General features: G+C 52.8%; 9 protein-coding genes across 9 annotated transcripts; 6 read left to right on the top strand and 3 right to left on the bottom strand.

Moving 5' to 3' along the window:
* Positions 1–2487: 2487 nt before the first annotated feature.
* Positions 2488–3258, top strand: MRS44_014428 (uncharacterized protein; the record flags this gene model as incomplete). The annotated part of the gene is made up of 1 exon (XM_046282407.2): positions 2488–3258. One exon carries the CDS (start codon positions 2488–2490, stop codon positions 3256–3258), a length of 771 nt encoding a protein of 256 aa, XP_046127443.2.
* Positions 3259–3767: 509 nt separating this feature from the next.
* MRS44_014427 (uncharacterized protein) lies at positions 3768–4627 on the top strand (the record flags this gene model as incomplete). Its single annotated transcript, XM_046277323.2, has 2 exons — positions 3768–4306; positions 4354–4627. The coding sequence occupies 2 exons, from the start codon at positions 3768–3770 to the stop codon at positions 4625–4627; spliced, it is 813 nt and encodes a 270-aa protein (XP_046127444.2).
* Positions 4628–4908: 281 nt separating this feature from the next.
* MRS44_014426 (uncharacterized protein) lies at positions 4909–6364 on the bottom strand (the record flags this gene model as incomplete). Its single annotated transcript, XM_046273007.2, has 2 exons — positions 4909–6204; positions 6257–6364. The coding sequence occupies 2 exons, from the start codon at positions 6362–6364 to the stop codon at positions 4909–4911; spliced, it is 1404 nt and encodes a 467-aa protein (XP_046127445.2).
* A 907-nt stretch (positions 6365–7271) lies between these two features.
* MRS44_014425 (uncharacterized protein) lies at positions 7272–8495 on the bottom strand (the record flags this gene model as incomplete). Its single annotated transcript, XM_046273008.2, has 2 exons — positions 7272–8385; positions 8434–8495. 2 exons carry the CDS (start codon positions 8493–8495, stop codon positions 7272–7274), a joined length of 1176 nt encoding a protein of 391 aa, XP_046127446.1.
* Positions 8496–10010: 1515 nt separating this feature from the next.
* On the top strand, positions 10011–10718 carry MRS44_014424 (uncharacterized protein; the record flags this gene model as incomplete). The annotated part of the gene is made up of 1 exon (XM_046282408.2): positions 10011–10718. One exon carries the CDS (start codon positions 10011–10013, stop codon positions 10716–10718), a length of 708 nt encoding a protein of 235 aa, XP_046127447.2.
* A 1086-nt stretch (positions 10719–11804) lies between these two features.
* On the top strand, positions 11805–13248 carry MRS44_014423 (uncharacterized protein; the record flags this gene model as incomplete). Its single annotated transcript, XM_046277324.2, has 2 exons — positions 11805–12144; positions 12191–13248. 2 exons carry the CDS (start codon positions 11805–11807, stop codon positions 13246–13248), a joined length of 1398 nt encoding a protein of 465 aa, XP_046127448.2.
* A 3792-nt stretch (positions 13249–17040) lies between these two features.
* On the bottom strand, positions 17041–19079 carry MRS44_014422 (uncharacterized protein; the record flags this gene model as incomplete). The annotated part of the gene is made up of 2 exons (XM_065618404.1): positions 17041–18761; positions 18821–19079. 2 exons carry the CDS (start codon positions 19077–19079, stop codon positions 17041–17043), a joined length of 1980 nt encoding a protein of 659 aa, XP_065474476.1.
* Positions 19080–20080: 1001 nt separating this feature from the next.
* Positions 20081–20429, top strand: MRS44_014421 (uncharacterized protein; the record flags this gene model as incomplete). The annotated part of the gene is made up of 3 exons (XM_065618403.1): positions 20081–20103; positions 20150–20318; positions 20376–20429. 3 exons carry the CDS (start codon positions 20081–20083, stop codon positions 20427–20429), a joined length of 246 nt encoding a protein of 81 aa, XP_065474475.1.
* Positions 20430–20917: 488 nt separating this feature from the next.
* Positions 20918–22826, top strand: MRS44_014420 (uncharacterized protein; the record flags this gene model as incomplete). Its single annotated transcript, XM_065618402.1, has 3 exons — positions 20918–21176; positions 21239–22234; positions 22315–22826. 3 exons carry the CDS (start codon positions 20918–20920, stop codon positions 22824–22826), a joined length of 1767 nt encoding a protein of 588 aa, XP_065474474.1.
* Positions 22827–22940: the final 114 nt, after the last annotated feature.

Raw genomic sequence — 22940 nt, 5'->3', positions numbered from 1 at the left:
ACAGCAAAAGCACCTCGAGCTGATGTGAAGACGACAGGACCGCGATGAGGGGGTTAGCCACATGGCTCTCGCTGCGCTTTTCCCTGGCGAAGAGATAAGCCGGTGGTAGGAACACCACAAGGAAGGCCGAGCCCCATATCTAACCGACGGAATCTAGCTTCACTGCCGCCAGGAGAGTTCGAGAATCTGCAAGACGAGAACAAGAGGCTCATAACAACAGCTACCTACTACGAGAATGATCCCTCCCTGAGTATTCCGACCTAAGTCCCTGAGAATCATGACACATCTACGGCCGAGTGGCATGGCAAGCCTGCGCCTTGCTTCCAGAGTCTCGATTCCCGCACAGGAACCAGAGATACTCTTGCAGTCGACTCCCTGGCCAGAAAGAGAGCTTGCTCGTCCCTTCGCACCCACCGGTTCTGGATCCTGGCTAGTAGATGGAGGTAGCCGCTACGCAATCCGAGGCCATGGCCGACCAAGCCTGCTCACTCACCTATGATCAGCCGGAAGAAGGCATGGCATTCGGATTCTTGTAGTGCTCAGCTGGCCAGTCTCCGTGTCTGGGGCCAGTTGTGCAGCGTGGCCCAAGATTCTGCCCCTGAGCGATCCAGACGGCAGGGCCGCGAGTGGCAGTGACGTATGGTTTATTCTCTCGAAGGCGGTTTACGGAAACGCTCAAGGATCTTGCATGAGAGCTAACTGTGACTCCATCTACAGGATCCCCGATTCACTGGCTCGATTCGACGACGCGAAGTACGCCCCGAGCACTTGGGTGACCTTTAGGGATGACAACTCCCAGCAGCTTGGATTTTAAGGAACCAGAAGGATGAGTGTGTTTTTCGAAGGGAGCTATCACGAATTTACGGCCTCGAGGGCTCTGTCGATCTATGATGCGTTTGAGGTATTCGTCTCGTTCGTTGCCCCGGCGGCTGGGTGCTTGGGTCGGAGACTACGACGATTTGGGCAATAGGTATCCCCTTCGCGACTGAAGGACATTTGGGAGGTTCTAATGTCTGTGTAGGAAGGCATGAAGTAAGTGATCTGACCTGAACCGGACTATTCCTCCGCTGACGATGCGCCAGGCACTGACAATGGCACCCCTATCACCCTGAGACCACGACCGCAAAGAAGCAGATAGCGGCACGAGTGTACAGAGAGTGCGAACCAATTATCCCGAGCTGTGGGATAGCAGTATCTCGGACCTCAAGCCGCGCTTTCCGATCGTTTATTGACGAGTTCCCGGGGCACCTGGGCCACCCCCTTATTCACTCTTCCTGTGCGGCCTCGATGATAGATGTACTGAATACCGAAGAAACCTTGCAATTCACGCGAGAGATCGACTGCATTTCTACGAAGGTGTGCGCACACGGGGGACAGAGTCTTGCTTCGGCCACGATGCCCCCTACCTGGATTGAGGAGCAGGTCCTTCTGGCTTTCGATCTTTCGTAAGATTCTTGGCACGCGTGATTTCGCAATGGATGCGTATTGTAATTTCAGATGCTAAATACAGCCAAAGATGCTCTGTGCCGGGAATTGTCGTGGGTAGTCATTCGTTGTCTCCTTTGTCACCGCGCAAGGCGAACAATGCATCACCACCACAGGGAAGAAAGAAGCATCAGGATCTCGGCCATCTGTGCGCACATCATTTTAAGCAGTCTTTGTTTCCGAGATATCATGGTAATGGGATTCTATACGGCCTTGACAAGGAGATCTCAGGACATCGTAGGCCAGCCAGCATGCTCCCAGGACCCGCCTCGGTACGGCCTACATCCCATCGCCAGGAACATTGCGTATAACATGCACTTAGACAGAGGCAAATTAGGGCTCGGGGTGACATGAATTTCTAGGAGGGGGCCTCAGGGCCTTCTCAGTTGGCCTTAGAGCCCAGGCAGCCCATATCCAATACCGCCGTGCGCTGCAGCATCTCAACCCCTGTGGCGGCCGTCGCCAGTGCTGGAGCTTAGCCTCAACCTCAGATGCGTTTGTGACAGTGAATCACTGCCACTGTCTATGTAAACAAACAAATTCCATCCTCAGGCTCATTCTTCCACGCTTCTGTCTTTTCTTCTGTTCCTCACATCTCTCTTCTTCCTCTCCTCTCTCCCGCAGATTTCTCTTCACCCACATCACCTTCATCTCCCCCTCTTCCTCATCTTCCCAAGCTATCATCTCAGCCTTCGGCTGGTCGATGATTGAGTGGCTCTTGTTCCCTTCAATCAAGCAAAAGGTGCACACGTCCAGCGTCCTTTGTCGATAACACGCTTTGTTTTGATTACTCCCTGTCCCCAGTACCGTGTCTCCGGACGCAGGACGCATCTGTACTCGCCTGGTCCATCGCCCAAACCAACGGCTGTTGCCCCCTGGCCAACATGGCACACCCTACGAGCCCGGGTCTTACAACCTTTCACATATTTCCCAGACTCCCGCAGGAAATCCAAGACAGGATTTGGGCCTTTGCCATTGACGTGGACAGTCCACGAGGCTATAATGTTGGATTCACAGCAACCCCAATCGCGCCAGGCTCCACGACTATCCGATGGGGTCTCAGAAAGATCCGGCAACAGAACACTCCGCATATCGGACCCAATGAAACCACCCGAAATATCATGGCAACAGGACTCGCTGGAGTTGGCGTTGCCAAGCTGCAATGGAGACTTTGGCGACCCCGAAGTTCCATTCCACTTGGAGGACCGTTCGAATGTGGGCGATCCCATGTCGCTCATAAAGGCAGAGTCGCCCACTGCCAGACGTATCAAGGTAGATGCTGCAAAGGATCTGATGGTCATACCCAACATTGGAAGATCCAAGAAGAATGACACCATTCCGGAGATTCATCTCCCTCACCAGATCGTGGCACATCATTCAGACTGTCCACTCCCGGGCGCGCCTGGTGAACTTTCGTACAGGCTGAAGAACATGCTTCCACTGTGCCCGGATATTCGAATTCTATACATCGTCATTCACAACTTCCAAGACTCGCAGTCACAGCCGCTGTCAGAAAATTTCGATGCAACAGCCGGTCACATACTTGAGTGGTATAAGAGGGAACTGAAAGTTCTCGAACCACAGACTTCCTCGGCCACCTATCCTCTAGGTGATCGGATTTACTATGAGATCAAGCCGGAGCATTTCCCCCGCACTGAAGAGTTCAGTCGGCTTCTTCAGGGCATTTCTGAGGTGAAAGGATGGCACAGGGGCGAGTACCCAAACCGCCAGCAACGACTGGTTTTCCGCGTCATGACGTGGCGCTATGCCTGAGAGCGAAGCCTTTCCTAGCATCGCAAAATTCTCTCACTCGGAGGAGTATGATGGAAACTCAGGAAGGTATGAGACAAAAGCATTCAGTTTGGTCATGTAAGGTTGATTGGAATTCGGAACTATGCACAGGCGTTGGGGGACTACGGAGAACAGGGGGTTGGCTGGACTGTATGATAATGATTGACAGACTTGTATGGTATCAAAATGTATTTGACTTGTATTTGAGCTGAACAGACATCAACCACAGACATTTGAGGTTGTCGCAAGTGAAGCCATCACCAAGTGAAGTTGAAGATGCCGAAGCCCGGCCGGCCCGGACCCGGTAAAAAACCGGCCCAATTTTTTTTTTATCCCTCCATGACAAAGACAAGCCAATCCATCCCGGCGCATTACCATTCATCCTCATCACGACGAATTACGCCATCACGACTTGCCATTGAACTCTCCCACGACACGATTCCGGAGAACAAACCGTCGATTGATAACACCCGTTCGAGAGTTGAGACGCAATGGCCGACGACAACTCTGCCTGTCCCGTCGATCACAAGGCCCGCGAGGCCTGGCTCGAACAAGCTCGTCAAGTTGAAGCCGCGAAGGCGCAAGCACAACCTGCAAAGTGCCCCGTCGATCATACAGCGCAAGCGAAGCCCAAGTCGTGGTCTCAAACCCTCACATCATACCTCCCGTGGTCCTCCTCTTCGCCTGCGCCACCGCCCGCCCAGCATCCTCCTACGCCCCAGAATGGTCTAGATACCGATCGCGTTGTTTCTACGATCCCGCGAACGTCTGGGGGTCCTGCTGTGTGTCCCGTGGATCATGGAAAGGAGGAGCCTGCGAAACCTGCGAATCATGAGATGGAGACGGGGTTGGACCCCTCGGGCAACTGGGTATATCCTTCAGAGAAGATGTTTTTCGATGCCATGAAGCGCAAGGGCTACGATGCGCGAGTGGCGGATATGAAGACTGTGGTTCCGATTCACAATGCTGTGAATGAGAGAGCATGGAAGGAGATCAAGGAGTGGGAAGCTCCCTATCTAAAGGGCACCAAGTAAGCCCCCAATCCTCTTATTCTATCCGAAATACTGACCGTTCAAGATGCGACGGACCCAAGCTTGAGTCCTTTGCCAACAAGATGGACCGCATGACGCCTACTGCCCGCATCAACACTATCCTCGGCTACACGGCGCCCTTTGACCGACACGACTGGGTCATTGACCGCTGTGGTACCCGGGTTGACTACGTAATTGACTTTTACGCCGGGCGGCCAGACGGCAAGGGCGGTCCCAGCTTTTACTTGGATGTGCGACCAAAGTTGAATACGTGGGAGGGCGTCAAGATGCGAGCCATGAGGTGGGCATATTTGGCGTAGGGTGTGTATGCGTATGTGTTGTATGAAAAGCTGTATGATGAATGAACTCGAATTAAATGGGCGTTGGGAAAATGTACAACATGGAAAGGCATATAGAAAAAGGGCGTAACGAGTCTGGGGGACTCTAGCAAAATCTCCAATTATCATTTTGAAAGCTCTCTTGAGCTGCATCTCTGGGTATTTTTTACTCTACACATGTCAAATCCATCGCGCGCTCATGAGGCAATGCCCTTGTTCCTCGACGCCAAAACTCCGTGTAATCCATACCAGACTGTACATCTTCACTGGTCCTTCTTGTCTTCGTGCAGGATGGCCATGCGAACAGGCGCTTCAGTCTCGAAGGCCTGGGACTCCAGGTTCCATCCCTTGGCGAGCATCTCCTCCCAAAGCTCACGGTCGTCGTACTTCTGCTGGTAATCTTCATCGATCTGATCGCCGTCCTTCTTGGGTTCAGTATTCCAGTTGCTAGGGCGAGAACTTTTGCCACAGAAGATGCGGTCGAGTCTCTCGGTGTAGCCCTTGCCCTTGTCCATCTGCCAGGCAATCTCCATGGCCATGAACCAAGCGCTGATGGCATGGACGGCCTCGGAATCCTTCCAGAGCATGATCTTGATAGGCATGTGCTTGTGGCTTGCGTGGGACCAGATGAAGAGGGTGCTCATCAGACCGTCGAGGATGGCGATGTTAACGCGGGCTTCCTGACCTCCCATGGCGTTTCCGAAGCTATCGGCCATCTCGATGCGTGCGATACGCTGTCCGTGTCGGTTTCGGACAACGGGGCTCCAGAATAGGATGCTCTCGCGGCGGGCGACTTCACCAGGAGTCAGGACGTTTCCTGACTTGAGATACTCCTCGAATAGGATCGTGGCGCGCTGTCGGTTGAGAACGTTCATGCAGACGCTGCGGACGCCCAGATAATTCATCCACAGGTGAGCGAGGACAAGGACCGTCATCAAATAAACGACGCTCGTGTGGTCTTCAACATGCTTGACGACGAATGTGCCAACGAGCAAGCCAATCAAGCCGACTGCCGTTTCCTGGCTGGCCTCCTTCGCGTTGAGCTCAGCCAGGTTGTCGTGCTTTGCAAAGTGAACGCTCAGAGCAGCCTTGCTCGCTCCACCGGCAACACCGCAAAGGGCGCGAAGAGCTTCACCAGAAGTGAGGGCCAAGATCTTGCCGTAGGGACCAAAGTAAGGACTGTAGAGCTCCAGGAAGAAGGCCGTATCGTTGAAAAGATCAGCCAGGAAACGGTACCGCTTAGCATCAGGCTCGATCCGAAGACCAAACTGCTGGGCGAAAATGATGGTGGCGACGCGAGACATGGCATCCTTGAGGACCGTGAGAAGCATGGCAAAGGTGGCTGACGAGTTGGCATCTCCGACGCCGAGACCTTGGAGGAGGGCTCTGTTTGCGAGGAGAGCGGTGATGGTGGAGAAGAAGGCCTGCAGAGAGTCGAAGAACTGATAGGCGAGGTAATCACTCGAGACAGAATGCGGATATCCAACGGGGAGAAAAGCGTCCATGAGGATCTTGCGCATCGAGCGCTTGAAAAGGCTGGGCTTGGCCTTGCGAATGATCTATCGCAGGTGGTTAGCTGGAAGGCTTTACTTGCGATGGAGGGCGACGTACGCGGTTGCTGGGCATGTGCACCCAGCGGCGGGCGACATTTCCTGACTTGTCGAGGTCGATGACTTCGACCTCGCGGCCGCGGCCGAGATGCTTTGTGAGGCCTTCCATCGCGATGGTGTTGATGCGAGGAGGAGATGAGATGAGCTGGGGTTGCGAGGGAGAAGCGTCACTTGTGGCACAGTGCTCAAACAGCTACCCGCGACCCATCACTGCTGTTCGTTTGAAAGGGTCAGAAGATGGTTACCTAACCTTAGGGACTAAAAACGAAAATAAAAAAAGTACAACATGTTTTTCTACTTCTAGTAGAACCATCTATCCTCACCTGAACTCAACAACCTGTATTTTGGGCCAGCTTCGCATGTCGTTGAGGTGCAGCTTGCTGATGTCGATGCTAGTGATGTTGTCTCAAGTCTTGTAAGACGACAGGGTATGGGCCTCCGTACGCTATGATGCACAGCATTCTCCTCGTATTTACAAGAGGCCATCTAATGGAATTGAACACATCAACAACCAAAAAGAGTGGTCTTTAGGTGGATGGTAGTTTTTTAGGTAGCGCCTGGTCAGAGGTGGATTTAGGTGAGCGGAGAGAAGAAGGTTTATAGGAGCAGATTTAGGAGAGGTATACCACTTGACCAGGACACACGCTGAGCACTGGTATGTACTTTTAGGGTGGGAGAGAAAGGGTTTAACCTCCTTATAACACTTTGGCAGGTCTGGTCTTGACGGCGAAGGCCTCTCTGCCTGCTTGTGTAAATGTGCATGTGACGATGGAGCTGTCAACCCCGTATCGACTGGATGTATGACCCATGATTCATCTTGGAAACCCTAACATTCTGGCAAGAGGATTAAAGGCCGCCTCTTTACTACCAACTGCATGCTGTGATATCCCCTTACCTTGTTGAGAAGTTGATCTGTCGGTATCGTACAATCACACTGACTTTGGGTCCTAATCGTATATGCGGTACTATTCCGATATGTATCATTTCTGTCGAATTATTTGCTTTTCATTCCCAATCTACCGTCGGACAGCCTCGCCATCCTCTCCAACCAGATACTCGTCCGTCTTGATAGGACCCTCACCAACGCCAGTCGAGATGACTCTGCTCACACCCTCCTTCAGCGTAGCGGCAAGACCACTGTCAAGCTCGAAAGCAGACTTGGCGCTGGCAGCATTCTCCTTGAAGCCATCCACACCGGAAAGAGCCTGGTAGAAAGTGCCGAGAACGGCGTTGGCGTTCTCCTCCAGGTAGTACACGACACAGTTGGGGCCAGCGTCGAAAGTGTAGGCAGCAACAGTCTTGCCGGCCTTGGTGTTGATGTCCTCGACGGCGCGGATGGCGGCTCGGGACACGTCGTTCATGTAAAAGATGGGGGGGTAGGTGTCAGCGCAGGTGGCGTGGAAAGAGTTGGACTCGCGCATCGTCACCTCGGCGAACTTGGCAAAGTCCTTGTTCTTGACGGCTTCCTCCATGGAGGCCATGTTGGCAGGGACAATGTTTGTTATCCTCTCCTTGAAGAGACCAGAGGTGGCGACGGTCTGCTGCATGCCAGAGGTCGATGAGACACCCTTTTTGGCGGCGCTGGCGACGAGGATAAGAGCTCGCATCTCGGGCCAGTGAGACGCGGGGGCGACAAGCTCAGCCTTGGAGTCGCTTCCATCGTCCTTCTCTCCCATTCTCCACGCGACATAGCCACCGAACAGACTGCGGCAGGCAGATCCAGAACCTTGTCGAGCAACGAGCGAGAGGTCCGAGGGTGAGTCAGGGAGCTCGTAAAGGAGAGCAATGGCTTGAACGAGCGCAGCGAAGCCAGCGGCAGAAGAAGCAAGTCCAGCAGCGGTGGGGAAGTTGTTCTCGGACACAAGCTTCAAGTTCATGGTGGAGAGCTTAGGCAGCGAAGAGTCGGCAGCCTCAAGAGCGGCGCGACGAGCCCGCAGCTCACGGAAGCAAGCCTGAGTTCTGGCGCCAGAGACATCAGCGGATTCTCCATTGAGAGTGAGGCTGTCGCCGCTGGTGTACGAGTTGGAGCAAGAAGCGGTCGTGAGGGTTCGGAGGTCGGCTTGCGAGAGCGTGACGGAGAGAGAGCTGTTGGTGGGAAGGTTGAGCTTGGGATCGCGCTTTCCCCAGTACCTGTTTAAAGTTAGACATGTTGAGAGTATTCAGACTCGGGAGATGTACTTGACAACGGCAATGTTGACGGGGGCCGTGGTGCTGGCGCGATAGACTTTGTTGTCGGCCATTTTGTCGCGGAGGGGGTATCTGTGGGTGTGAGGGTAAAGAAGATGACGAGAAGCAAAGTCTAAAGAAAGAGAATGTCTCAGAACTCAAGTACTCGCTCAATTGAACAACAGAAGACCAGACTCGTGCCCGAGGAAAAAGCAATCTCGACTACACCGACTTGTTTGATTGTCGGGAAGAGTTGGAGATGAGCACTCTCGGCGCCATACAGAGGTGGTAGCCTGAAGGGGCTTAGTGCGGGGTTCAACCCCTCTATTGGACCCCTGGGCTTGTGATCCGCGAATCCCCTCAACGTTGGATCCCTGTCGTTTTCGGGCAGATGCGACCGAGGCTGCCTGCGGGTGATCCTGAGTTTTCGATATCGACTCGGGACTTATCGTCGTCATACATGTTGGACGTTGAGGTTATCCCGAGTCACGCGGATATGCCCGCTTGTATCACCAAGCTTCAACTTGTTGAAAACGGGCGACATGCTCCTCAATTCGTGGTATTACTGCCGCTGTTGCTGGGTTACAGGACGATTTACCGTTGGAACATCTAATGATGCTGCAGAAGATTCTTAAATATGTAGGTTTGTTGTCGAGTTAACCTTGCCTTAGCATGTCCGTCTTTTGCAGAGTCCACACCCCGGTAAACCCCTCTCAATCACTCATGTAGCCATGCCGCAAAGTCAACTCTAATACTACCTACTATAGGATCAATGCCATTCTAAACTCGTTCATGTGAGTGTGGGTGGCTTTTACAGTTAGACCTTGCTCGAGGACTGGCTTCTGGCCGAGCCCCTGTCAACTCATGGAGGTATGATGGTCTACAGAGCTCAAAAGAACGCCCAATAACAGCATACGACGATCAAGGAAGTAAAACTATCACTGAATTTTGAATAAGAAAGTATTTGCCCCCTTAGAGGGAAGAGTCTATCACGATTGGGTCAATATGGGGACACGACTGTGGCTATAGTCAGGCTGGACAAGCGCGGAGGTCAACATCAAGACAGCACAGAGAGAAGGAGGTTTCATACAGCCTCCGAAACCAATGAGAGCAAGCAATCGACGTAGGAGACAAACTGTAATGGACACATTGGGTAAGGATGGCTTCTCAACGCTTGAGCTGGGGTGTATGAACGTCTATCCTACAAGGCCGAGATCGAGAGAACCTTTCGGCGCAGCATCGCATGCTTTCACAATTAAGTTCCACGGTGAATCAATTGGCATTCTGTTGCTTTTTTACTAGAGTCGTTGAGAAGACTGCAATTGGGAATGGGAAGTCGCCCCGGAGTGTCCATATAATCCCTTCGTCGCTCTCTCTCAGCCATCTTTCTCTTCTTACTCTTACATCAACTCAACGCTGGAGAATTGCCATCGACTTATGATTATTATCATAAACAAGCTTACTATCAACTTACGCTCTATTCTCTTCACACTTACCTACTGCTCATCTCAAGCTACACTGAGTCTTTGGTTCTCTACCAACACTTTCAACATCATACCAACTCGCTCTCGACTTCCCCGACTGCCACTATGGGTTTCGGATATTCATCAATCGGCAGCCAGCCAGGCTCAGCCCACCAGCCCGGATTCGTGGTGCCATACCAAGCCATGTCTCCATCCCCGTCGGTGAGTGAAGTGTCCCAGGAGGAGGCTCAAAATCCTACCATGTTGAGTCAATACTCCATCGGCTCGCAACACGCTCAAGCTCCCCTCATGATGATCACGATTGGTGGAGATAGACTTCCCATCAAAGTCGTCGATCCCTGTACCCCGACTGAGACCGAGGACAAGGACTTGGAGTACGAGCATGACCAGTTCCTGGTTCTCGACACGTATATCTGGGTCGGGGAGAAGAAGCGCAACCGGGATGTTTTGGCATGGACAAACACCCTGGGATGCAACAGATTCTGGACCCGAGAGCAGAAGAAGGGCTTCAAACAGACGGTCAAAGACCTGAAAAAGTTCAAGCCCAACCAACTCAGCGGTCACGTCAGCAACAACGTGAACCGGAGGCTCGCCAAGTTCGAGATCATGCAGATCCGAGTCATGGCAGGGCATGACAACTCGTGGCTGTTCCACTCGCTGTCGGAAGAAAAACCCCGGATACAAAAGACGAGACAAGCCCGGGAGGAAGAGGAGAGGGACAGACGGGACCAGATCAGAAAGGAGACGATAGAGTCGCTCATTCGCTGCGGCGTGGTGAGAGACAGAGATGTACGTGCCCTCAGCTGTGCCTAGACTGGCTCAGAGGGACTGGCCTATCTGGTGTTTTTAAGACGGAAAGGCAGACTGCTTCTTAGGAGTCGGTGAATAATTACTGCATGGGTTTCTTTGGCGATCTCGTTCGTGGCTATAGACAGAAAAGCGAATTGCTTCATGGGAGTTAGTGAATGATCATTACCTGTTGCTTTGACCACTTGAGCCTTTGTCATGGTTCCTAGGTGTCTAACCGTTGGGTAGTCCTGATGGATTGGGGAACTACATCAAGATAAGTTACCGAAGCTGGCTGTTGAGTGCTCGACATATCGGCGTTACATCAAACACCTATAGGGGAACCTAGGTAAAGGACTGATCCATCATACACTCACATTCACCTCTTCCGATAAAAGTCAACTATCCGGGACCCCCTGGATAAAGATCAATTTAGACGGTTATTAGATAAATCACAGAGGTATTGGATACTAGATGGGGTACTACGAAGGAGAAGCATCGTGATCATAGGCGTGGTGTCTCTCGTATTCTCGGGTTGCTGACCTCCATCTCGCACCCGCAGAGGTGGGATATTTCGGCCCTGTCGCGAGGCACAGAAGCTGAATCGGTCCGTAAGGGGCGTGAAAGAGACATTGAATAAGGCAAGGAATGAGTATACCTAAGTAAAGACGACGGATAGTGAAGCTAGTGCTATGCCGTTCTTGTGTCTCGTTCATTTCTTGACCCGTGTGTGGAGGAATGGCTGGCTCGAGACAGAAACCAGTGCTGGATGAACAAAATCCTTGCAACACATCAATTGACGAGAAGGACACCAGGAATCCCAGGAAAAAGGAAGATCACATTCAAGACACGGCCAATCAAAAGCTGGGTGCATGATTGTTCCAGGGACAGAGCTCTTAGCTACCGCGGATGCTGACGTCATGACCATCGACGGATGCCTCTGCCAAGTTGAGCTGAGCAGCTTGCGACGGCCGTTAATAGAAAGGCCAAGTGATACCAAGACCTGCAAATATTCTTATGTCCACTTCATACGTCCATTTGTCTGCTATCTTTGTCAGACAGCCTACCTCCTATCTCTCTTTCCTCATCGCTCCCTCGAGAACCACCTCCAAGATGAACCATGCACTAAGACGCGCGACGCTGCGCCTTTCTCCAGCTCTGCGAACCACGCGACTGCCAACCCAAACATTCTCCCCAACCTTTTGCGGATGCGAAACAGTTCAGACACCCTTCACACGAACATTCACAACATCAAAATACTTCCAGCAGGAGCAAACTGCGACTAGAGATGAAGACTTGAGCGACAGAGCGCACAAGAGACAAGTGCGAAAAGTCACCTCTGGCACAAGTGCCCAAACACTGGAAAACGACCGACCATGGCATCGAATGGACAGCCAAGCCGAGACGGGGGCAGGCGAAGAAGATCTTCCCAAGAAGGAGGATATGACCAAGGGTACATACCCAAGATGCCTAGATTGAACAGCTGCTAACGAACCCAGGCCGTCTCCTAACGACGCCGACTCGACTCCTCAAATTGATCCTACCGATGCCTTTCCATCCCGAGCAAGAACACGTCAATAGACCAGTGGGTGAAGATGTGAAGGATGTAGACGACACGGTTGAGCCATTAGCGCTGCTTGTCCACCCTCAACAACCCCTGTCCTACCTGGAGCGACTTATCCAGGCCGAGATCCCTCCCGTTCACTACAAGGGCCGTGAGAAGCTCCCCGATATTGTCTTTCGCGCCGAGGCAGATCAAGAAGAGCAACATGGAAAAAAGGATGACAAAAAGAATGGGGCCAATGTTGCCTCGTACTCTGGACTCGGCCACGAAGGTCCTTCTCGCAAGGAGGCCAACTGGGTGCGCTGGAGCGGCAGCACCGAGGTGGGCGACTTTATTCGAGACGCAGCCAGAGGACGTGAGTTTGCCATTGATATCGAGGGCTACAGCAAAGAGCTCCGAGTCGCCGTTCCCAGCTTCAGAGACCGCACATACTACATGCGCATGCGATTAAGACGCATGTCTCGCGACATTGATACCATGGCCAAGGTCAAGAATGAATGCGACGCGCTTGCTCACCAAGGAGCCCACAGGCTTGCGCAGGGAGGGTTTGCGGCTCTGGCTGGATGGTGGGGGGTTGTTTACTATGTTACATTCCACACGCAATGGGGGTGGGATCTGGTGGAGCCCGTGACATACCTCGCTGGCCTGTCGACCATCATGGGCGGTTACCTGTGGTTCCTCTACATCAGCAAGGATCTCAGCTACAAGGCCGCTATGAAGGTGACAGTCTCGAAGCGCCAGACGGCTCTGTACCAGGAGCGTGGCTTCAACCAGCAAAAGTGGGAACAGCTGGTGCACGAGGCCAATACTCTGCGGAATGAGATCAAGGTGGTGGCGAGCGAGTACGACGTTGATTGGGACGAGAACAAGGACCTTGGTGGTGAGGAAGTGAAGAAGGTGCTTGAGGAGGAGGAGAAGGGGAGAGATGGCACCAAGGCGGCCAAGAGCAAGAGCGACGATGAAGGGCCAAGAGAGGCCAAGAAGAAACAGTAAGAGGGTGTCGAGCGCTTAGACACAAAATAAAGCTTGTACAGTAAAGCATCAGATCATGGCGAGACTGGGAAGTTTAGAACAGACAATGGCTTATGGTGGTGGAGGGTGAAGATAGCTTGTTAGTGGTGAGGCACTCAAGCTGGGCTGTACATCAGATTGAACGAGGCATTGCGAGGGAGCATTTAGCGATAGCAAACGTGGGAAAGGACCAGAGTGACGCATAAGTCGGCTGCAAATTAGGGAATAATGATGACTCTCATGATTTTACGTTTCTTTTCTTGCTTTGCCGGACCGATCAAGGTCGGCAATTTGTCTTGTGATTGATTCATGAGGGAGAGCATTCTAGGTCCGTGGGCTGATGTTTTGGATGACGTATCACAAATAGTGAGATGTCATGTTCACACTGTATCGCACTAGTAAAATGGTGGTCACACAGTGCGCGCCTCAACTCCATCCCGCGCCTGAGATCCCACCACCCACCACCATCCCACCAACAACCACATAAAAGCGTCTCTCCCAACTCCACTGCAGCGTCCAACCATCTCTCTGGCGTTTGTCACGATCGCCTCGTCCAAGGTCAGCATGTGACCGGAAGAGGCAGTCTTCTGGAACTGTTCTCGACGTCTTCCAGAAGCCATGTCCCAGCGAGCTTCGGAGCTTCCCCTCTTTGAGTCCTCATCCGCACAGCATTAGCTGCTTAAAAGCCCGGAGGAGAACCCCCCGCAGAACCGAATAAATCGGAACGGAGATCGGAACTACCTAGAACGATGGCGCCCCAAGTCATTCGCCTGCCAGACGGCCAGACCTTTACCGTCACGCCTGTCTTTGCCGGCCTGGGCTTCAAGAGCCACGAGCTCAACACCCACCACAACGCCTTCCCCATCGGATGGACCGTCGTCCTCAACACCGAGACCGAGACCGACGCCGACTCGGGGGCGGATCCTACTTCGGAGGATAAGAATGATAACGATGTCGAGAAGCAAGGACCCGAGAATGAGGGCAACGGCGTCGCCCTCGACGGGGAGTCATCGTCGGCCACGCGCAGCGTGAAGCGCCATATTCACTCGTTCGCCAAGCCCACGCTGCAGGGCGACAACCTCTTCATCTCTTCCATCGCGAACCCCTCGAGCTCCGAGTTCAAGCCCCCGGCGAGCCCCACACGCCAGATCGCCATGATGCTGTGGATCACGCTCTACTGGTACTTCCACCAGCCCGAGCCTGCACCCCAGGTCCCTGCCGACGCCGCAAAGCTCACACCGCACGCGGCCAAGCCACGGGGCGAGTGGAGGATCAATATCAAGCGGGATGGCGTGCTCCGGGGCCGCAACCTCATCCCCAAGCTCGAGCGCATGGGCCTGATTGCGTCTGCCGACAGCGCCGTGGGCACGAGCCTGGACGACAACAGCGATGGCTGGTCCAACATGTTTGTGTCTCGGCGCATGTTCTGGCAGCTCCCGGGGAGGTTGTTTCTCTTCTCCCTGCAGCCCAACAAGGTTGGAACCTTTGACTCGATCCCTGGATCACCCATTGGTAGCCGTCCAGGTTCTCCCATTCGGGGTGAATCCCAGGCGCCTTTCCACAAGGCATATCCTCGTCATTCTCCCCATTCGTCCTATGGGCGATTAGACACGGATCTTCCTGGGGGTCCTATGCCGACCTCGATGACGTCGGTGCCGAGTTTCCCTATCGGTCCATTCTTTTCAAGTTCGCATCTGCCAACTTACTATCCTCCTCCGCCGCTGCAGTATGTATTTACAAACAATATTCGGCACCCCATGCGGCCCAAGCCGCCGAGGATGGGAGAAGTCTTCTATACCCGATTCGTTCCAAGTGTTTGCCAATACTTGTCCTTCAGAGTTGCTTCAATCTCGCCCAACCCAGTGCCATACCTGGGCCCTGTTGGACCCAAGCCTCCAGAGCAGACTCACTTGTCAGCGCTCAGCGACACGGCTCTGCTGAAGACTTGGATGAGTAAGCCGCGTGTGAGTGCGTTCTGGAATGATTACAATCCCCAGTTTCTCACCAACTCGTTGAACTCGACCAATTCTTTCCCTGTGATTGGAATGTGGGATGGTGTGCCTTTTGGATATTTTGAGATTTACTGGGTGAAGGAGGATATTCTGGGTCAGCACTTGGGAAGTGATGCTGGAGACTGGGATCGGGGTCTCCATGTCTTGATTGGAGAGGAATGGGCCAGAGGACGTGTTCCAATCTGGTTGACAGGACTGGTTCATTGGTGCTTGACTTCGGACTATCGAACAATGAACATTTGTCTCGAGCCGAGAGTGGACAATGCGAGGTAAGTCTCCTTTGATAGGAGTGAGTGCTGTTCTAACAATGCCTAGGTTCTTGCAGCGCCTCGAGTTCACTGGCTTTTCGCGGGAGAAGCAGATTTCCTTCCCGCACAAGCAGTCTTGGTACGTGCGCCTGCGCCGCGAGCAGTGGGATGGGCCGGCGCTTTAGGAGTTGATGCGTTTGATGGGATGCTTGTTTTGGTGACGATTGGGAGGGGATACCTAGAACCTATGGCGACGATAGAACGAGATACGACTTACGATGATGGAGTAGGCCATTGGCTGCTCGGAGCAGTGAACATGAATCGACAATATTTCTTTTTTCGAGTCTTTGATGAATATGGCATGTGGTGAAAGGTGGCTTGCTGTGTTCAGTGAGTTGGTGGGTGCTGAACAAGTCCGAGGGGACAAAGGCATGCCTTGTCGCAACCACATTGCGCTCTTTGATCTCTCGGGTATTCTCATCTATGTAATGGACACTTGAGAAGAGTCTTTCAACGAGCTGTGTTTATATATGACCGTTACCAGAACTACTTGGTTCTCAGAACACAACATCAGCTCCAAGCCATCCAATCACACTTGAACAAGCTAATCAGACACAGCACATCCAGATTACCCATCACATCAGGTAAGATGTCGCGACCAAACAAACCCAAACCGGATGACGAGAACGGCACCTACATCACCCGATTACACCAACGCGGCCTCCTCATCCCACCCCCGACAAAGACATGCTTCAACTGCAAAAACAACTTCACCGGTGCCTCCAACGTCTGCCGCCCATGCGCCAAAATCCTCTACCCTAACAAGAAACCCAAACCAGACGCCTACCTCGACGTGTGCAAGGTATGTCTCCCTGAGCTGGAGCCTAGAGAGGATAAGCGTACTCCCAAGACTCTGCACCTTGGTCCTGGCTGGTGCGTCAGGTGCAATGCGGTGCCTGGTAACGAGTTTCCGCTCATGTGTGATGAGTGCGATATTGTTGAGCCGCTGCCCGTGTTCGTTAATGATGATAGGGGAGGGAAGGTAGACATGCTCCAGGATGTTGAGACGCTGTGGTGCGTCAAGTGCGAGAAGCAGGCTGACTCGCACTGTCGTCTTTGAATCATTTGGGTTGGTATCAGCAAGTTCACACATAGAATAGCACTTTTTATGTACAAGAAAACAACATAGAGGAATAGTTTTTGTAAAGTTCTGTTTATTTGTTTATTTTTACACTCAGGTTGTTAACTCTCGCTTCAAACAAGACAATGAACACATCTCTGGAGGTTCCGTACATGTACAAGCGATGCTTCTGTCCTCCCACTGTAATAGTATAGTATACTCAAGTGCCTTACATGGCTTCATTTGGTTACATGACTTTCATTCAAATCCTTTTAACGCCCCCGTCGCCTTTTTGTACCTTTTTTGTCTATCCCTTCCTCCCCTAGTGAAGTGGTAGAAGAGAAGAAGTTCATCGCTGCGTCTCATGCGTGCTCTGTTGAAGATGGCACTGTCATTATGGTACCCGCCGCCACGGGTTTTGAACCGTCTCAGGGTAGTCATCTGCGTCGGAGGGTTGTTCGGGGTCTTGTGATAAGGAGTTGAAGGCCTCGATCCCACGACCGACGCTTAATGCAAAGGCCGCGTGGTCGAATCCATTTGTGTTATTATTTCTTCGAATGGCATTCCTGTTGGGATATTGGATGTTGATGGGATTCGAAGGGGGATGGGCCGAGGGTCCAGGGTTGGCCGGTCCAGAGTTGGTCAAGAGGCTAGGATTTATCGTACCCGTCGAGTTTCCAGGATTAGTCGGGGTTCCATAGTCCATTAGTCCAAAGCCGGCCTGTCCAGTGATCCTCAGGTACCCAGGGTCTGCTGTGTTCATCATTCCAGCGTTCATCGTGAGTGCGGGGTTTTCCAGGAGCCTCGTGTCCATCAACCTGGGATCTACTGGAAGCCTGGCGTTCGTAAGTCCGGGATGCCTCGCGAATGCAGGGTTTCCCAAAAGTGTAGGGTTCATCGGCATATAGTTTGCCGGAGGTCCACCGTGATTCATCCTGAGCCCCGGGTTTGTAGGGAATCTGGCCGATCCGGGATGCCGATCCGAGGTGTTTGGCGTTGGCCGGTGAGGTGGGGCCCAGTGACCGGCCGGCGTCCGGGTGCCAATAACGGGCCCCGCTGGAAGGGGTCTCGGTGCGGGTGTGGATGCCGGGGTTGTGACCGGGGCCCTGTGTCGGCCTATGGTCTGTGGGGTATGCTCCGGGGCGCGAGGCGTAGAGGGACCGGCATTCGCGGAACCCTGCCTGGCGTGTGCCGGAAACGCGCGCTCAATCAGGCGGCGGGTAAATGCTTCAATCCGATCCCGCTCCGGCCCTGGCGGCATTTGAGACAGGTCCTCCTCCAAAATGCCATCCAATCTGCGGACGTTGCTGGCCTCTATCTCTTCAGCCTCGTTGCTGAGATATGGCGAGTCGGGCCTCTTGTGTCCGGGGAACAGCTGCTCCCATACCTTGTACCACCGTTCGAATTCGCTGCCGGCCGGTTTCTCCTTCAATTTCCTTTTCAGTCGGCGGTGTTCCTCAGGTAGAAGTTTGCCCAGCTCCTCTAGAGTGACCCTTTCACAGGTCCTAACCCGTGTGTGCTCTTCCCACTGCGTGTCCGAGTTCCTGCCATCCATGGGCCACCCGAAACGGCAGTTATCGCAGTGGTAGTGTTTATAGTCTAGTAAGTGTTGGCGGATTATGTGTTGTAAGAAGTAGGCGACCGATTTGATCTCGAGATGCCCGCATTTCCGGTATTTGACTGGGTCGACCTTGTAGAAGGCGCAGCAATAGAGGGGTTCGTCCTTCTCTTTGCCTTTCCCGGCACCTTTCCCCTCGGGCGTCTCGCCGTCATTGTTATCGTTGTGCCCATTGTCGCGGTAGTCGTCTGGGTCATAGGGGTCATCGTCGTCTTCGTTATCATCCTGACGAGGTTTTTTGTTGCTACCTTGGTCGTTGCCGAAAGAGAGAGTATGCTTCGCATTAAAGGGGGTTGATGATGAAGGGTGAGACTCGTTTCCAAGGCATTGGATAATAAATAGCTTCAGCAGAAGGAAGGCCCAGAACCAAGGTGGAAATGGTAGGTTTCCTTTCTGCGACGCACATGGAGGGAGGGTGTTTGAACTGCTCAACAGCTTGATGTCGTTGACTAGGAAAGTCGATAAATTGGCCAAGGTTTGGTTCAAGTCCCAGTCAACTAAGATGCGATAGCGGTTAAGCAACGTTCAACGGGCCAAATGGTCAAATGAAACATACCATGACCGTCTACAGTTAACTGGCACTGGGTATAGAGGAAAAATGGGTCAGGGTAAAGGACGGCGAGGCACTGTCCCGTATCCTGCCCTCCTCCGCCATTGGCGTTGCAGGTAGACGGCGTTAGTGACTTGGATCCAGGTTTCTTGAAGGTGTTGGCAATATGACGAGTGCGATATGAGGGCTGGATAATGAGGGAGGAACATGGGCCCGAGTCCTCGCCAGGGGCCCTTAACAGATGCGGAAATGCGGAGAGGTACATTGTGGCTGTTTGCCAAACAAACCGGCCCTTGTACCACAACGAACAATGTTATCGAGTGGAAATGGATGAAGATACTTATTTTTGAGGCCAGCCGTATTGTTATGTTAATAGATAAAGAAGTGGGAGTCTAAGCGATGCTGGCCTCGAAGAGACAGACAATGCTGTGAATTTAATACAAGGCGGGTTGATTATCCAACCATCTGGTGGTACATCTGGAGGCTGAGTCCTCCTTTTTCAAGCACCTTGCAAGAAGCCAACCCACGCCTGTGGGCGAACCACCTGGCGAACAACTCGCCGCCGCTGCAAATCACTTGCGGCGACGCTCCCTTTAAGAACTGGCAGACTCGAGATCAAGGCTGACTGCCGCGGAAGTGACGGCCTCGGGGTTCGGTTTCGCCCAACTCCCTTATCTAGCGGGGCGTAACCATCACGAATGTGTTGATTGAGAGCGTGTGACTTTTTCGCAATGGGCTTAAAAGGCGGGTTGCGAGACGTTATTGGCCATCACAGCTGTGATGCTCACAGTTGAAAACGCGCGTACGCTACTGGGTACACCAGGTGAGCACCCCTGTCAACCACAGCTGTGGGAGAAACGATGTCGAGTGAACCCCGCCAAGAAGGCGTCGTTTCAGACATGGTATGTGTTAACACAGATGGGATAAACACCGCGACTAGACCTTGGATGGAGAGACAAGAGAATGCCTTGACACAGATGTTTGTGTCGAGTCTGTCTGTTAGCTACGGTGCTGGGCTTAAAGTCGGATCGCCCACGATTGAGTGAGAGCCCATCACAGCTGAGTAGTCAATCACTCAACTGTGGGAGGAAAATCATAGTGATAGTAGACGACTTTAATATATAAAATCTCTGTATATCTTGTAGTAAGACTGTTGATATCTGCATCTTTAAAGATTGACTCTGTCACCGTCATTCAGCTTCAATCCAGGGTATCTTAAAACAGCACCCAACGAAACACCAAGATCTCGGTGCACTTTGACGAACAATGTCCACGGCAACACAAAAAAGGTTAGCCCCCTCCTCACCGAGCATTCGCGCCCCAAACTCACACAAGGTCGCCCAGCGGCACAAGCCCTTGGGAGAACAAGCAGCCCTCGGAGCAAGAGTACAAGCAGCGGATCCAAGACTGGCTGTCAGACCCCGGTCTCGACATCCAAGGCAGACTTCTTAGCGGCCGCAGCAGGCCCACACCACCCCGAGGCGTCCGCCAAGAGGGCGAAGCAGTAGGCAGAAAAGTGAGGCAAGCCGTCTTGTGATGGGTGTTTAATAGGAGGCCGCAGGACGGACTCTGGGTGACGGTGTGGCGCCGTGTTTCTGATGAGCGTGCTCTGTAGCGATTTAACCATTTTAATTGATGATCTCGAGCGTAATCAAGTATGCTTTCCATACCTGTAAGACGGGGAGGTGAAGCCGCAATCCTGTAATCGTAACCATGACGGCGCAAGATACAACTCGGCCCTCCGGTCTCCGTGTCAGAATTAGGATACTACCAGTAATTGAAGGGAGCACAAATCCGTTAATGCATGTTTTATCCTTGCATAAAGGAGTGTCATGACCTAACGGCTCGGGTACTTGTCTCCCTCCAAGCCCTGTAGGCCCCAGCCTGATCTACTGCCCATGCCCAGCACCTCGCAAAAGGCGTCCCATCTTCTCCTGTTCTTTTTCCATTTTCAACCTGCTTCTTTTACCGAGGGCCGAAAACCTGCTTCATTTTTTGCCACTGAAGGAGATTAATTCTTCATTTCAACCTGTCTTACGAAATCGGCCTGGCCAAACTCGAGTCCATCCTCCCACACTGTTACTGCTGCTGCTCTGCACAGACATGGCATCTACACGTACTACGAGTCGATACCCTGCTCTCTCTGCAAAGGCTAGAAGGTCGAGGATATTCATCAAGGACAAGCTTAACATGCGGGACGAGATAATTGTAGCCGGAGATGAAAGCGACGCAAAGCATCAACCATCACGAGAGCCGCAGTCGTCGCCGTCGGTGGTCTGTCTCGATGGGACTACAATACCACCGACCGAGCCCACAGAGGCCAGTGACCAACACCCAATACAGCCCGATGGGGAAGATGCGTGTAAGATGGAACCATTTGTTGCAATTGTCGCGGATGCTGATCGTTGGGCCTGAGTGCTCCAGTATCTGAGTATGATCTCCTCTGCCCTGGCGACATAGATCGGACTGCACCGATGCCTCCTCCAGGATGGCCTTCGGATGACCAGAGGCGGTGGAATCCTCTTCAGAGGCAAATACCTTTGTACACATCCGTGTTCGGTCGCAACCAGCTAGAGCGTCCGAGTTCCTTCACGCGCCTCTTTGTCCGCACAACCGGCGACGGTTCACCTCATGACGATGCGTCCAGCGTAGACTCTCGTCAAGACGATATCAAACCCACCCTCGCGCAACAAGCTCCTCCTGTTCCTGTTAAGAGCAAATCTTCCAGAGTATCAGCCACCTCGAGACGAAGCACCAAACAGGCATCGGTCAGCAAGTCGTCCCATAAGCGAAGCCGGAAGGGCGCATCTCGCGATGACCATGACCAAGAAGGGGACTGCCTCATGGGCGAAGCTGATGTCCCCAAGAAGCAAGAGGATAATGGCCCTTGGGTGTGTCCGTTTTTTAGAAAGGACCCAACCCGTCATATGGACTGCATAACCCTCACGCTGAACCGCATCCAAGATGTCAAGCAACATCTCACTCGACGACATACGGCCGAGCTGTACTGCTCGACATGCTTTCAAGAGTTTCAGCTCCATCAAGAGTTGGAACAACATACTCAACGCAGGGACTGTACAAGGCGGCCTTGTCCGCCTCACCGAGTCACGCCACAAGCCCAAGACCGTCTTAAGGTCCGTGTCGATAGGACAATGACTGCTGCAGAGCAGTGGTATGAGATCTGGAAGATTCTGTTTGAAGATGAGAAACCGCCACATAGCCCTCAGCAGGGCAGTGTGATTGGGGAGGTGATTAGCATCATCCGTGATTGCTGGAATGAAGAGAGGGGCCAGATTCTGTCTGAGCTTGCCAGAGGTAAAGGAATATCGGAGGATGAGGCTGCTCTCCTTGGGATGCTTCTGCCTGGACTTCTCGATCGAGTCCAAGATCGGGTTGACCCTCCCCAGCGCGACTCTGGGTGTCTGAAACCCCTTCTAACACAGACAGCAGCATCCCAAGGAGACCAGCCTCATCCTCCGATATTCCTTTACCTCTGGCAGGCTCAGCATTTCTCGCGCCGACCAGCGACTATAGTGCTACTCCCAAGCTATCCAAAAGCCCTTCACCAACGACTCCGATCTTGCCCGACATCTCGGGCTCGAATTTCCAATCTTTGAAACTAGAACCATTCACATATGATCCATCTCCGCAGGAGGATTCTTTCGACCAGATGATGGAACCCCAGTACGCCACCTCGGCGGAAGATGACGGACTCGCCCCCATGGCATTTAGAGGCCAGCTCGAGGGGAACTGTCTGGAAACCCGTGGACTTCTCGGCTATATGGATCCTGTGATAGATTACCATGGTCTGGGCACATCGGGCTTTTCGCCTAGCAACCCTATTTGGGCCCAATATCCTGGGCACATCGATATGTTTGACGGGAATGATGTGACTGGTGAGTCGGTGCTGCCGCAACCATTCGATTATCCTAATGCCAGACGAGCAGATCTACCACCCATGGTGAATCAACCCTTGAAGCGAAGATGTCAGGGTGATCCCAACATACGTTAATTCAAACGCCCCTCGAAGGGTTTACCTGCCCAGGAAACAGGCCTGGATGTGAAGTGTGTGGAATAGACGAGGGTATATATCACAGGATTTCCGTAAGATTGAGATTGGGCTTTA

This window comes from Fusarium solani (assembly GCF_023522795.1).
Source record: "Fusarium solani strain SB1 chromosome Unknown bctg00000010, whole genome shotgun sequence".
NCBI lineage: Eukaryota > Fungi > Ascomycota > Sordariomycetes > Hypocreales > Nectriaceae > Fusarium > Fusarium solani.
This window is presented reverse-complemented; position numbering and strand designations above follow the sequence as displayed.